General features: G+C 53.0%; 1 protein-coding gene across 1 annotated transcript in view; it reads left to right on the forward strand.

The window, feature by feature from the left end:
- The first annotated feature begins 2,619 nt into the window (after positions 1 to 2,619).
- The window catches only part of OPRD1 (opioid receptor delta 1), a 46,152-nt gene continuing 35,503 nt past the window's right edge, over positions 2,620 to 13,268 (forward strand). Inside the window, exon 1 of the mRNA XM_017534764.2 lies at positions 2,620 to 3,088. Coding sequence (XP_017390253.1) covers positions 2,862 to 3,088 — 227 coding nt within the window. The 5' untranslated portion in view covers positions 2,620 to 2,861. The remainder of the gene's footprint in view (positions 3,089 to 13,268) is intronic.

Consider the following 13,268-nt stretch of genomic DNA (forward strand, 5'->3'; position numbering starts at 1 on the left):
GCTCACTGCAGCCTCTACTTTCCAGGTTCAAATGATCCTCCCACCTCAGTCTCCCAAGTAGCTGGGACTAGGGGCACATACCACCATGCCCGGCTAATTTTTGTATTTTATTTTTTTTATTTTGTAGAAACAGGGTTTTGCCATGTTACCCAGGCTAGTTTCAAATTCGTAGGCTCAAGTGATCTGCCTGCCTCAGCCTCCCAAAGTGTTGGGATTACAGGTGTGCGCCACCCTGCCCGGTCTTTTTCAATTTGTTTTGTAGATCTAGGGGGTCCATGTGCAGGATTGTTACCTGGGTATGTTGTGTGATGCTGTGGTTTGGGGTATTAATGATCCTGTCAATTCAGCTATTGAGCATAGTACTCAGTGGTTCGTTTTACACAAGACTTTTGCGTGTGAAGGTGATGCACAAAAAATCCAATAATACAAACACACACGTGGGAAACTGTTGATATGTAAAGAAGAGGTACATGATACTACCAGATAATAAGGAGAGCTGGGCCAGTGGGAGGCGGGGTGGGGATCAGTGAAGGTTTCACAAAGGAAGTGATATTTAAGCTGAAACTTGAGGGATAAATAATGCTTAGGGCCAGGCTCGATGGCTCATGCCTGTAATCCCAGCACTTTGAGAGGCCGAGGCACGTGGATCACGACATCAGGAGTTCAAGATGGTGAAGATGGTGAAACCCCATCTCTACTAAAAATACAAAAATTAGCCAGGTGTGGTGGCAGGTGCTTGTAATCCCAGCTACTTGGGAGGCTGAGGCAGAGAATTGCTTAAATCAGAGAGGTGGAGTTTGCAGTGAGCCAAGATCGTGCCATTGCATTCCAGACTGGGTGACAGAGTGGGAGTCCGTCTCAAAAATAAATAAATAAATAAATAAATAAAAATTAAAAAAAAATTTAAAAAACCACTTAGGCTGAGGAAGTAGTCCAGCCTTCCGAGTGGAAGGAATAGAATGTTCAAATGTCCCAAGGTAGGAAAAAACTTGGCTTGGAGGTTTAGGGAGGGGACCAGAATTCCAATAAAGCAGCCCTCCTCCTTCCTGTCCCAACTTCTCTCTGCTGGCACTAGAAAAGTCTCTGAGGACCAGGCCCTTTGGGACAGGGGAGAGAGTTTTGGCAGCAGGTGACCACAGCAAAAATCTTTCTTATAAGTCCTTGGGTGGTTGAGTGGGAAAGTCCTGGAGTGGGGGTTGCTGTAGTTGGTAGAGGCGCCTGGCCAGCAGCTAAGTGGGTAGAGAAAATGTCAAAGAGGGTGAACTTGGGAATTCTGGCTTTGTTTTTTTCTGGGAATGGGTAGGAGCCTTGCACATCGATGGATGACTCCAGCTAGCGGGTGAGAGGAGGGAGGGGTCCTTGCCCAGCCACACCAGAGCCCAGAGCTCAGAACACCTAATGTTGCTCCACTCCAATTCCCTTGGGGATCTTTATTATCCAAAAAGCATTTCTTGAGCACCTCCTGTGACCCCAGCCCTCTCCTGGATGCTGGGATCGATCAGGCCTGGTCCCTTTAAGGAGGGAGACCAGTTCTGATAGAAATAATTACTATATGGTTTAATTTAGTGTCGAGCTTCAGTCTTCTCATCTGTAACATGGGGACAATAATGGAAGCTACACCAAAGGGTTGGTGGTGCATGGATAAAGTGCTTATCACAGTGCCTGGGAGGAGTAATGCTTGGTAGAGAGGAAGTTCTGGAAAGGCTGGGCACCCCAAGGAGAAGGATGACCTAGCCAAGTGCCCCACTTCCATCTGCTCACACTGCCGCCAGAGTGCTCCTTAAGGTGGTCTTCAAGAGCCTGCCCATCACCTCATCCCCCTCACTTCCTGCCTTCTCCTCTTCCTGGCTTCCTTTTAGTCCCTCTGTTTCCTGTATCCGGAATCCTCTTCCCTTGTTTCTTCCTTAAGTTAGTTCCTCCCCAAACTTCACACCACACCTCAAGTGTCGTTTCCCCAGGGACGCTGTCCTGACCGTTGGGTTTTGTAGACCCTGCCACTTTCTCCATTTCTACCTATATCTGAGTGTAATTTTAGGATTGCTCTCTCTCTCTCTCCTGCACTGGGCTGTAAGCCCCAGGAAGCAGAGGCTGCCTCTGGTTTTGTGTACTAGAGGGTCCCACCAAATACCTGGCTCTTCTATTAGGCACCCTCAAAATATTTGCTGAGCGAATGAATGGGATGCAAGAAAGGCACGGATAATACGGGTTATTTACGGAGCATGCAACTGTGCGCAGGGCACTGCGCTAAGCTCTTTGTTCGAATCATTTTATTCAGTCTCCCCAATCACCCTCTGAGGGAGGTGGTACGATTTTCCTCAAGTCACAGACAAAGAGAGTGAAGGTGTGGGAGGTTAAGTAACTTACACAAGGTCACTCGCCGGTTAGTGCAGGGGCGGGAGGCGGGACCCACACCCAGGTCCCTCTGACACTAAAGTGGCAAGGGGGTGGGGAGGGGAGTCCAGACTGGGACTGGGCGCACCGGAGCTGGCGAAGCATCCCTAGGAGGGGGCGGGAGGCCTCCCCTGCCCAGCTCTGAGCCGGTGGTGCAGCGCCCGCCCCCGGTCGCGGGCGCAGACTGGCGGCCGCCTCCAGGCCACGTGGTGCGCGCGGCGGGCGCGTCCGAGGAGCCTGCGGCTGCTCAGGGCTCACAGAGCTCCGGGCGAGGAGAGCGGGCGGACGCCGGGGGCTGGGCCGGTGTGGGCGGCGAGGCCGGCGGAGGAGGCGCAGAGACAGCGGGGCGACCGGGGCGCGGCAGCCGGCGGCGTCGGGGCCGCGGCCTCTGCCTTCGGGCGCCCCTCGCGCCGGGTCCCCGCGCCCAGGGCGCACAGTAGAGAAGGACGCGGCGTGGCCGGCCGGCAGCCATGGAACCGGCCCCCTCCGCCGGCGCCGAGCTGCAGCCCCCGCTCCTCGCCAACGCCTCGGACGCCTACCCCAGCGCCTTCCCCAGCGCGGGCGCCAATGCGTCGGGGCAGCCGGGCGAGCGGAGCGCCTCGTCCCTCGCCCTGGCAATCGCCATCACCGCGCTCTACTCGGCCGTGTGCGCCGTGGGGCTGCTGGGCAACTTGCTCGTCATGTTTGGCATCGTCCGGTGAGTCCGCTGCGGGCCGGCGCCGCAGGGCTGGGGCCCGGGGTGAGGGTGGGGATCACGGACTTGGGACCCCAAGCCCGGACCCCACATTCCTCGCGCCTCCGCACTTCCTGGAGGGGCACCTGGAGCCCAGCAAGAGGCGAGGCCACTTACATCGAGGGGGACACAGGAATGTGTGTCATCGTGTAGTGTGTGTGTGTGCGTGTGTGTGTGTGTGTGTGTGTGTGTGGTGGAGGGGTGCATCGAGCTTGACTAAATTACATTTGATTATCTGTTGGCATCCCCTTGCTTGTTTGTGGGACAGTTTGGCGTCAGTTTATGTGTCTGTCACAGTTTGTGAGTGGGTGGTTATGACAGGACAGCTGTATGTTTGGACGTCGGAAACATGTCCATGGGGTGGGCAGAGCTGCTCTGAGGTGCCTTGGACTTTTGGGGAGATGGATGTGAGGGCGCCATGCAGGCAGGGCACACAGGAGGGTGCTGGGTGTTGGCACCTCGCCGTGGGGCCCTTACCAAGTCATTTTTGGTGATCATCTGTTAGGGTCCCTGGGCTGGTGTGTGCTTGTCCCTGTCAGTTTGTGATTCTGCCTGAATGCAACAGTGCGACTGTTATTTTCTTGTCAAGCCCCTGAAACCCCGAGGGCAGCAGAGCATCCAGAATGGCCATGGTGCCTGTGTTTGTGCAGCTGTGTGTGCCTTTGCCAGTGATTCCTGGATACGATGGGCGGCGGCTGTGGGACCCCACCACTTCTCTGTTCCCTTCCCCAGTGGCCACCTGGTCAGGAGCTCTGAATAGGGTTCAGAGAAGCCTCACGCCCTCCTCACAAATGCCCTCTCCCATTTTCTCGTTGCCTCCTTTAACGGTCTTCTGCCAAAGGCCACAGTGGTTGGTCTGGGCTGGAGTGGATTTTGAGCTTTCACCCCAGGAAGTGAGGTGCTCTTCTTGGAGTTTATGGAGAGAGCTGGGACCTTCTCAAAGAGTCTAAGACATCAGCTTGCCCCAGAAGTAGCCCTCCTGATACAGCCCCACAAGCCCAGACATGGCCAATAAGGGTTGAGAGGAAAACTTCCATGCTTAAAACAACAAAGATGCCCTGGTATTTACTCTTAGTTGAAAATGCATCCTGCGTGCTCGTGCACCGAGGACATGGCCCTAAACCTCTCTGGGCTGTGGTGCCACCATGCAGGGTGTAGCTCAGGTGGTGGACTCAGAGGTTGGAGAGATGAACTGTAGTCTCAGCCCAATCATGGATGCCCAGGCAGTATGCTTCCTGTCCCTCCTCCCATCTGCCTCAGTTTCGCTGTCCGAAGAATAGAGACCCAGCCTCCTCAATTGGAAAGTATGAATTCCAGGGTATGGAGTGTCTTCGGGGCAGATGTGTTATGTTGGAGCATGGGATGAGGCGTGTGGGTGCCAGTGGGCTTCAGCATTGATGATCTCTGGGGGATCTTTGCTCCTCCAGAAAGAATGGCGGGTACAGGAATTTCCTGTGCTTTCCATGACTCATCACCAGCAACACTGGGAGCCTTGCCCCCAGCATATGCAGGACTGATCTTGGCATTGTGTCTTTGTCAGTGATTCTCCCCACTTCGCAGGCTTAGAGGCAGGCCAGTCCCAGCATTAATCCCTGCTCTGCCAGGAACTGGCTGTGTGACTTGGGCAAATCATTTAGCCTCTCTGAGCCTCAGTTTCTTCATCTGTAGAATGAAGTAAGGGTAAATCTTCTCCCCCAGGGTTGCTGTGAGGTGTCAGTGAGAAAGCACATACCGCAGCTAGCCTGGCGCCTGCACCCAGTAAATGGATGCTGTCTATATAGTGAGGAGGAGGGATTTTCTAGATCCTGCAGAATCTGACTAAAGAAGGGAGCTTGAGGGAGGCATTTGTCCTAAGGTGGGCCTGAAAGGAGCTGTGATTCTGAGATCTCCGGCTTCCTGGCACCCACCCTGTCTAGGGGAGCTCCGGGTGCCCAAGTCTGGGAAAAACCGAGCAGCAGTGTGTTCAGTCTCATTTCCAACCATTTCCCCAAGGCCTCTGGCTGGTGGGCTGACTCAGCACAGCTTCCCCACTACCATTGAGGAAGGGGAGGGGCTCCCACTGCTGAGAGTCCACTGTGGGGGGCTCTGGGCTCAGCCTGCTAGGGGCATTCCCACACAGCCTTCCAGGAATCACATTGCCCAGTGTATGCAAACAGCTTAGTGGACCTCTTGGGGTCCCCACGTTGCTAAGACGTAGTGCTGATCAACCATTTATGTGAAAACTGTATCTCAGGGTCTGAATAATTGAATCCTCACCTTCAATCCTATGGGACAAACATTAGAATCATCACCAGCACTCGCATCCTGCAGATAAAATGAGGGATCTGTGGCTCAGAGAGAGGCAAGGTGACTTGCTCTCGGAGGGTACCACAGCTGGCACCAGGCCCAGAGCTAGAATCCTAGTCTGTGACTTAAGTCCAGAACTTTTCGCCAGAGTTGCCTGGGGAAGAGGACAGTCAAAGCGTAGTCTGGAAGGAGGGTGGCAGAATCCTGTCCCTCCTCTTTTATTTTTGAGACAAGCTCTCTCTGTTGCCCAGGCTGGAGCATCATGATCACAGCTCACTGTAGCCTCAACCTCTTGGGCTTAATGTGGTTCTCCCCCGCAGTCTCCTGGGTAGCTGCGACTATGGGCACACGCCATGCTAACTTTTGTATTTTTTGTAGAGACAGGATTTTGCCATGTTGCCTAGGCTGGTGTCAAACTTCTAAGCTCAAGTGATCCATGCGCCTCGGCCTCCCAAAGTGCTGGGATTACAGGCGGAGCCATTGTGCCTGGCTCTGTCCCTCCTCTGGTCCTAGATTCCTCAGAGAACAGAGACCTGGGAACTGTGCTCCTCCGTGTTACTCAGCCTGGGCATTTTAGGCTGCTGTCCTTTGGGGAGGGGGAATGACGGGGGCTGGCGCTTAGACCTTCCCCAGTGAACAGTGAACGAGAGGCTGAGGGCAGGGCAGCTGCCTGCCTCTTGGCTTCTGCTGGAAAAGTCCCAAGGGCAGTGGGGAGAGGGCAGCCCCGGCTGGAGAAAAACCCCTGCTCCCCTGAAGGGCTCCTAGAGCTGCACTCCATCTGCGGTTTCCTGGCAGCCACAAGCAGCACATGAGCTGGTTACTGGGTTGAGTAAATGAGTGAATTCTGCCAGCCAGTCCCGAGCTTAGGCAGCTTGTTGTGGGGTGGGGGTTGGGGGGCAGGGGAAGGTGTGCAAGGGAAGATTCAGAGATCCTTGGGGAAGGAAGCAGGGTGGTAGAGTGGGCAAAGCTGTGGCTCTGGAGCTAGACACATCTGAGTTCAAAGCCACTTACTTGCTGTGTACCTGGGCTAGTGACGAGCTGTCTGAAGCTCTTCTCATTGAAGTGGGAACACCGACAGCGCCTCCAGGGTGGGGGTGAGGATAAGTGGCATAATGTGTGATATCTGAGCCTTTTAGACCCTAAGCCCTTTGCGAACAAGGAGGGGCTCTGTGTGAAGAACTGAAAAGAATTAACTCATTCTACAACATTCTACACACTATGTGCTAAATGCGGAGAAAACAGTGCACCGCGGTCCGGAGGAGCTGTGGCCAGGAAGCAGGACGCCGGTGAGGGCCCGAACGGAAGAATCAGGAATCTCAGAATTCCAGGTCAGAAGCACCCTTTGTCCCGCAGGCTCCGCACTCTGGCCTGTCTCCCTTCCAAGGAGCCGCCTGAGAAGCCCTCTCATCCTGGAGGCGTGAGAGGGGCCTCTGGAAATTGCGCTTTTAGCAAACAGCCTGTGGCTCCGGGGGATGAGGCTTTTATGAAGCGTGAGTGGGATTTCTGTGGACAGGTGGTCCCACTGCCTCCTCCTGCGTGTGGGATTGGTCAGCATGATGCCTTGTGCTGACCATGGGGATGCCCTGGTCCTCAGGGCAGACGCTGGACAGCTCCTCCTTCTGGGCTGCTGGGCTGCCATCTTGGAGACTTCCCACGGGCATCCCACTGGGTAGGTGAGGTGCGATGGGCTTAGCAGGCCCCTCACCTATGGCAGGTGACCCCTTCCTCCTCCTGCCTGGCCCAGAGCTTCCTCGGTGGCCCAACCCAAAACCTGAGCAAGAGGAGTCAGTGCTTTTCTACCTGGCCTCCTGTCTGTTCCGCAGCCTTCCCTGCCTCCTCTGTGCCCTGAGCCTGGTTTCAGCAGGTTTGTACCCTTGCTGCACCTCCTGCTTCCTGCCAGCCCCTGCCAGCCTCCGAGAGATGACTTCAGCCTGTGTGCTTCTCGGCCCCTTGATCTTGCCTGATCCCAAGTCTCTTCTGATTTTTCTCCTTGTATCAAATGCTGGCTCTGCCACCTCCTAAGAGCTTTAGCAAGCCGGATCGCCTCTGAGCGTCTGTCTCCATTGGGAAGATGTGGGTAATAGCACTGCCATCAGTACTGTTGTCCTCCGGATCGGATGAGATGATGTTGGCAAAGCACCACGTTTTCCCTCCTATCCGAGGTGACTACAGCACCCAGCAGGGAGGGGAGTTGGGCCAGGCAGGCAGGGTCGGGATGGGTGAATGAAGGGTGCTGATTATCTCTTCTGTCTCCCTTTGAGGTTCCAGAAGCTGCTGGGGAAAATGCTGAAGTGCCTTCTTAGCAGAATTTGTGGCACTGAATCCCTGTCCTATTTTTGGAAGCCCCTTGGCTTCTTGTCTCCCTGCCCTGTCTTGGGGTCAGGACCCAGGGCCCCGGGGCCAGGAGCGATTCCAGTGAGATGGCACAGTGCAGTGGTAAAGGCTGTGGCTAGAGGTCAGGGAGTGCCTGGTCTCTATCCATGTCCCAGAGGTGTGACTTTGGGCAAAAACAGCTTAACTTTTCTGAGCCTCTTTTTTTTTTTTTTGATATGGAGCCCAGGTTGGAGTACAGTGGTACCATCTCAGCTCACTGCAACCTCTGCCTCCCGGGTTCAAGTGATTCTCATGCCTCAGCCTCCCCAGTAGCTAAGATTACAGGTGCATGCCACCACGCCCAGCTAGTTTTTGTGTTTTTAGTAGAGACAGGGTTTCACCATGTTGGCCAGGCTGGTCTCGAACTCCTGACCTCAAGTGATCCACCGCCTTGGCCTCCCAAGGTGCTGGGATTACAGGCATGAGTTGCCGTGCCTGGCTCATTTTTTCATTAAAAAATTAGGGTGATATGACAGGTTATTGGGAGGACTAAAGGAGATGGAGCATGGAAAGGCCATAGCATCGCACCTGGTGTGCCCTGTGCTGTGGTTACCTGGCACTCCTGCAGCAGCTGCAGGTGGCCAGAGTGCAGGTGGGCTGTTGAGGCCTGGACATCTATGTTTTCCAGCGTGGGCCCTTTCTCATGTCCTGGATTGCCTGCACACGTACTCAGTCAGCAAAGCATTTGCTGTTGCTGACCCATGCCAGGTCCATCCAGCCTCAGCTCCGCTGCCGGGACCCACAGCTTAAACCTCCATGTGGCCTCTGTCTCCTACCATAGCCATGCCCATGCCGCTTGGTTAGTTGCAACTCCACGGACAAGTGCAGCTCCCTGGAACTTTGGGAGTCCAAGGAGGCCCAGACCCAGCCAGAGGAGGGGATGCCTGTGCATGGTGGTTCCCTGGAGAGGTGCGGGCGGAGCATTCCAGACAGATGGAGCCGCAGGAGCAATGAATGATTCACCAATTCTCCGAGGCTGAGCTGAGAGTGCTGGGGACCAGCGTGGCTGTGAGGATGAAGGGGCTGCAGGGACAAAAGCAGGAAAGGTGTAGCAAGCAGGTGTCCTCCTCCTCACCATGGTGTCAAAAGCTCCTGCTGGGTGCTGAGCTTGGCTGGGCTCGGGAGCCACCAGCAATTCCTGAGGAGGAGCCCCTGTTAGAGCAGCCCCAGGTAACTAGAGGCAGTTGTTCTCATGGGGCTGGGGAGAGAGAGGACTGAGGAGAGGCCTGGAGGCAGGCCTGGCCTGACTGTGGGGGCGGCCAGAGGCCGTGCTGTGGTTCCAGTCTGGATGTGGGAGTTGAGGCTGGACAGGTCCTCAGTGGTCCCATGGTAAGGTTGGCTTGCAGGGAAATGAGGGAGCTTCAGGTCACAGGCCATGGGGAGGGGGATTTTGGAGCAATCTATGCAGAACGGTATTCAAGAGAATGAATTTGGTGTGGGGGTAAGGGGCTTAATGTGGGGACACTAGAGAGGGTGGCTCAGGGCAATGAAAAGAGAGCCATTTGACCTTGACGGGGCCATTAAAATCCTGCCCTCAGCTGTCCCCTTTCTGGAATGGAGTGCTGTTGGACCTAACAAGAAGGCAGGAAGCTGTACATTGTGGTGCATGCCTGTAATCTCAGCTACTCAAGAAGCTAAGGTGTTGACCAGACTGGACAACATAGCAAGACCCCATTTCAAAAAGAAGGAGGAGGAGGAGGAGGAGGAGGAGGAGGAGACGACGGAGACAGAGACAATGACAATGACAGCAGGAGGAGACTGGGCCAGATGACTTCTGATGAGGCTGAGCAGAGAGAACAGGCAGAAGCCCTGGCTGCTGTTCCTGCGGCATCTCCTGGTCTTGCCCGGAGCCCGCGCCTTCAGGGGTTTTGGGTTCATTCCCTGGGGAGTGTGTGTGACTTATAGATGCTCTGGGGTGGGTCCATAGGAGTCACTGAGGACACTGAGGAGCCTCTTCCTGAGCTTCTGCCACATGCCGGAGGCTTCTGGAGCCAGAGGCCACACTGAGGTTTAAGCATGCAAGGTACACTCCAGTCCTGCAATGGGGCCTTTCTGTTCTCATTTACAAATGAGGACAAGAGGCTCAGAGGGAGCGAGCACCTCTCAACAGCAAGAGAGGGTGGAATCGAGATTCAAACCCAGGCCTGTCTGACTCCAAAACCACTCCATGTCCATCTGCTGCTGCTATTCATGACATGGCGGAATGGAGGCAAGCGCTGGGGACGTCTAGATACAGAAGCAAGGAACGGGGACGGGGAATAGGGTAGATTACTGTCTGCAGATCTCTAAGGCCTCTGCATGGGGTGGCAGTAATTGACAGCCTGGCATGAGAGCCAGACTGACCTTGAATTACATCCCATCTGTGCCATTTACTAAGACTGTAAGTTTGGGCAATACATACACAACCTCTCTGAGCCTCAGCTTTTTCATCTGTGAAATGGGAGTAGTGACAGACCCTCATAGAGTGCTTACGAGAAGTTCACGAGACCTGCTGTGAGGGGCTTCAGCACAGAGCTAGGCATTTGGTATGTGGGCCATAAACATTTTCTATAATTATGACTATTTAGAAGAGGAGTAAGACTTGCTTTGCATTCATTTGATTGACATTTATCAAGCCTCAGAGGAACTAGAATTTTTTTTTGAGACAGAGTCTTGTTCTGTTGCCCAGGCTGGAGCGCAGTGACGTGATCTTGGCTCACTGCAACCTCTGCCTCTTGGGTTCAAGTGATTTTCCTGCCTCAGCCTTCCGAGTAGCTGGGATTACAGGTGTGTGCCAACAGACTTGGCTAATTTTGCATTTTTAGTAGAGATGGAGTTTTACCACGTTGGCTAGGCTGTTCTCAAACTTCTTGCTTCAAGTGATCCACCTGCCTCAGCCTCCCAAAGTGCTGGGATTACAGGTGTGAGCCAGAACTAGAATTACTGAGTGGGCGTTATAGGGAAACTTTATCAACTCAATATTAGAAATTCTCCTCATGCCTGTAATCCCAGCACTTTGGGAGACCGAGGCAGATGGATCACGAGGTCAGGAGTTCGAGACCAGTCTGGCCAACATGGTGAAACCCTGTCTTTACTAAGGGTACAAAAAATTAGCTGGGTGTGATGGCGGGTGCCTGTAATCCCAGCTACTTGGGAGGCTGAGACAGGAGAATTGCTTGAACCCGGGAGGTGGAGGCTGCAGTAAGCCAAGATCATGCCATTGCACTACAGCCTGGGTGACAGGGCGAGACTCTCTCAAAAAAAAAAAAAAAAAAAAGAAATTCTCGGCTGGGTGCAATGACTCAAACCTATAATCCTAACACTTTGGGAGGCAGAGCAGGAGGATCACTGGAGTCCAGGAGTTCAAGACCAGCCCAAACAATATGGCAAGACCCATCTCTACAAAAAAATTAAAAAGTTCACTGAGCATGGTGGCCCTCCTCGGCCTCCCAAAGTGCTGGGATTACAGACGTGAGCCACCACGCCCGGCTCATTTTTATGTTTGATATGGGGATCTCCTTATGTTGCCCAGGCTGGTCTCGAACTCCTGGACTCAAGTGGTCCTCCCACCTTGGCCTCCCAAAGTCCTGGGATTAATTACAGTCATGGGCCAACACACCCAGCTGTGTTTTTCCATTTTAGTGAAATCAGTATCACATGTTGAAGTCATGATCACATTGCAAGTAATATTTGGTGAGATGCCTATTCACTTAACATAATAGTGTAAGCATGTGCTCCTCTATTTTGAAAACATGATTTTTGATGGCTACATTGTATGAATATGTTCTTTTTCCAGCGACTTTCATTATTTCCAGTATTATGCCAATCTAAATAATGAGTCTTGTCCTGTCACCCAGGCTGCTGGCTGGGCATGGTGGCTCACTCTCATAATTCCAGCACTTTGGGAGGCCACAGTGGGAGGATCACTTGAGCCCAGGGAATTCAAGATCAGCCTGGACAATGTAGCAAGACCCTGTCTCTAAAAAAAAGAAAAAAATAGTAATAATACATGATGCCATGAACATTCTTTGCACACATCTCATTATTTCTATAAGGAATTTGCCCACCGTCAAAGCTCTCCAAGAAAGTATGGGATGCTGTGTAATGTAGGGAGCTTCCTGTCGCTTAAGTGTGCAAATAGACACTGGGAAATCACTGGGTGGAGGTTTGGCCCTGAGATTCAGGTGGAGAAAAGACGAAATTTTCTCCACCTGAAAAGAAAAGACAGAATTTCAGGCCCCTCTCACTATGGGTGAGATTTTATTTATTTATTTATTTAAGATGGAGTCTCATTCTGTTGCCCAGGCTGGAGTGCAATGGTGCAATCTCGGCTCACTGCAAACTCCGCACCCCCCATTGCCCTGGTTCAAGTAATTCTCCTGCCTCAGCCTCCCGAGTAACTGGGATTACAGGGGTGCGCCACCCCGCCTGGCTAATTTTTTTTGTATTTTTAGTAGAGACAGGGTTTCACCATGTTGGCCAGGTTGGCCCCGAACTCTTGACCTCAAGTGATTTACCTGCCTTAGCCTCCAAAAGTGCTGTGATTACAGGCGAGAGCTACCACGCCCGACCGTGAGATTTTAAAAATAATGATTTTTAGATGCTGTGATCTCAGCTTCTCTTTCCCCTTCCTTGGCAGATGTCTGGACTTTGAGAGGCAGGGACTGTGCAAGGGCAAGGCATGATTTCATTAACCTCAGAGTCCTGGGACCTCAAAATCCAATTGACCACACGGAATGTCATAACATGCACAGGAAGAGGGATAATCGTGGGGTAGAGCAGAAAGCCTGGCTTAAATTAGCAATTTACCATTCTCTGCAGGCTATAGCAGCCCCATTACCGGCTGGGGGGTGTGGGGTGGAATAGGGGGGTGTCTGGGCTGTGTTCTACTGATTTATAGCTCCCAGTGCAGCTGCAGAAATCAGCAGCCTTGTCTCTGGCCAGGAAGGGTGTGTGCAGAAAGAAACTTGTCTTCTGTAGATTTCCTAGTCTTTCTTTTTTTTCTTTTTCTTTTTTTTTTTTCTTTTTTGAGACAGAGCCTCACTTTATTGCCCAGGCTGGAGTGCAGTGACATGATCTCGGTTCATTGCAACTTCCACCTCCTGGGTTCAAGTGATTCTCCTGCCTCAGCCTCCCCAGTAGCTGGGATTACAGATGTGCACCACCATGCCTGGCTACTTTTTTTTTTTGAGATGGAGTCTCTCTCTGTTGCTTAGGCTGGAGTGCAGTGCTGTGATCTCGGCCTACTGCAAACTTCACCTCCTGGGTTCAAGCGATTCTCCTGCCTCAGCCTCCTGACTAGCTGGAATTACAGGCACATGCCACCATGCCCGGATAATTTTTGTATTTTTAGTAGAGACAGGTTTTCACCATGTTGATCAAGCTGGTCTTGATCTCCTGACCTTGTGATCTGCCCGCCTCAGCCTCCCAAAGTGCTGTGATTACAGGCATGAGCCACCTTGCCAGCCGTTTTTTTTATTTCTCTGTAGAGACGGAGACTCGCATG

The sequence above is a fragment of the Cebus imitator genome, unplaced genomic scaffold (assembly GCF_001604975.1).
Source record: "Cebus imitator isolate Cc_AM_T3 unplaced genomic scaffold, Cebus_imitator-1.0 Scaffold87, whole genome shotgun sequence".
Classification (NCBI taxonomy): domain Eukaryota; kingdom Metazoa; phylum Chordata; class Mammalia; order Primates; family Cebidae; genus Cebus; species Cebus imitator.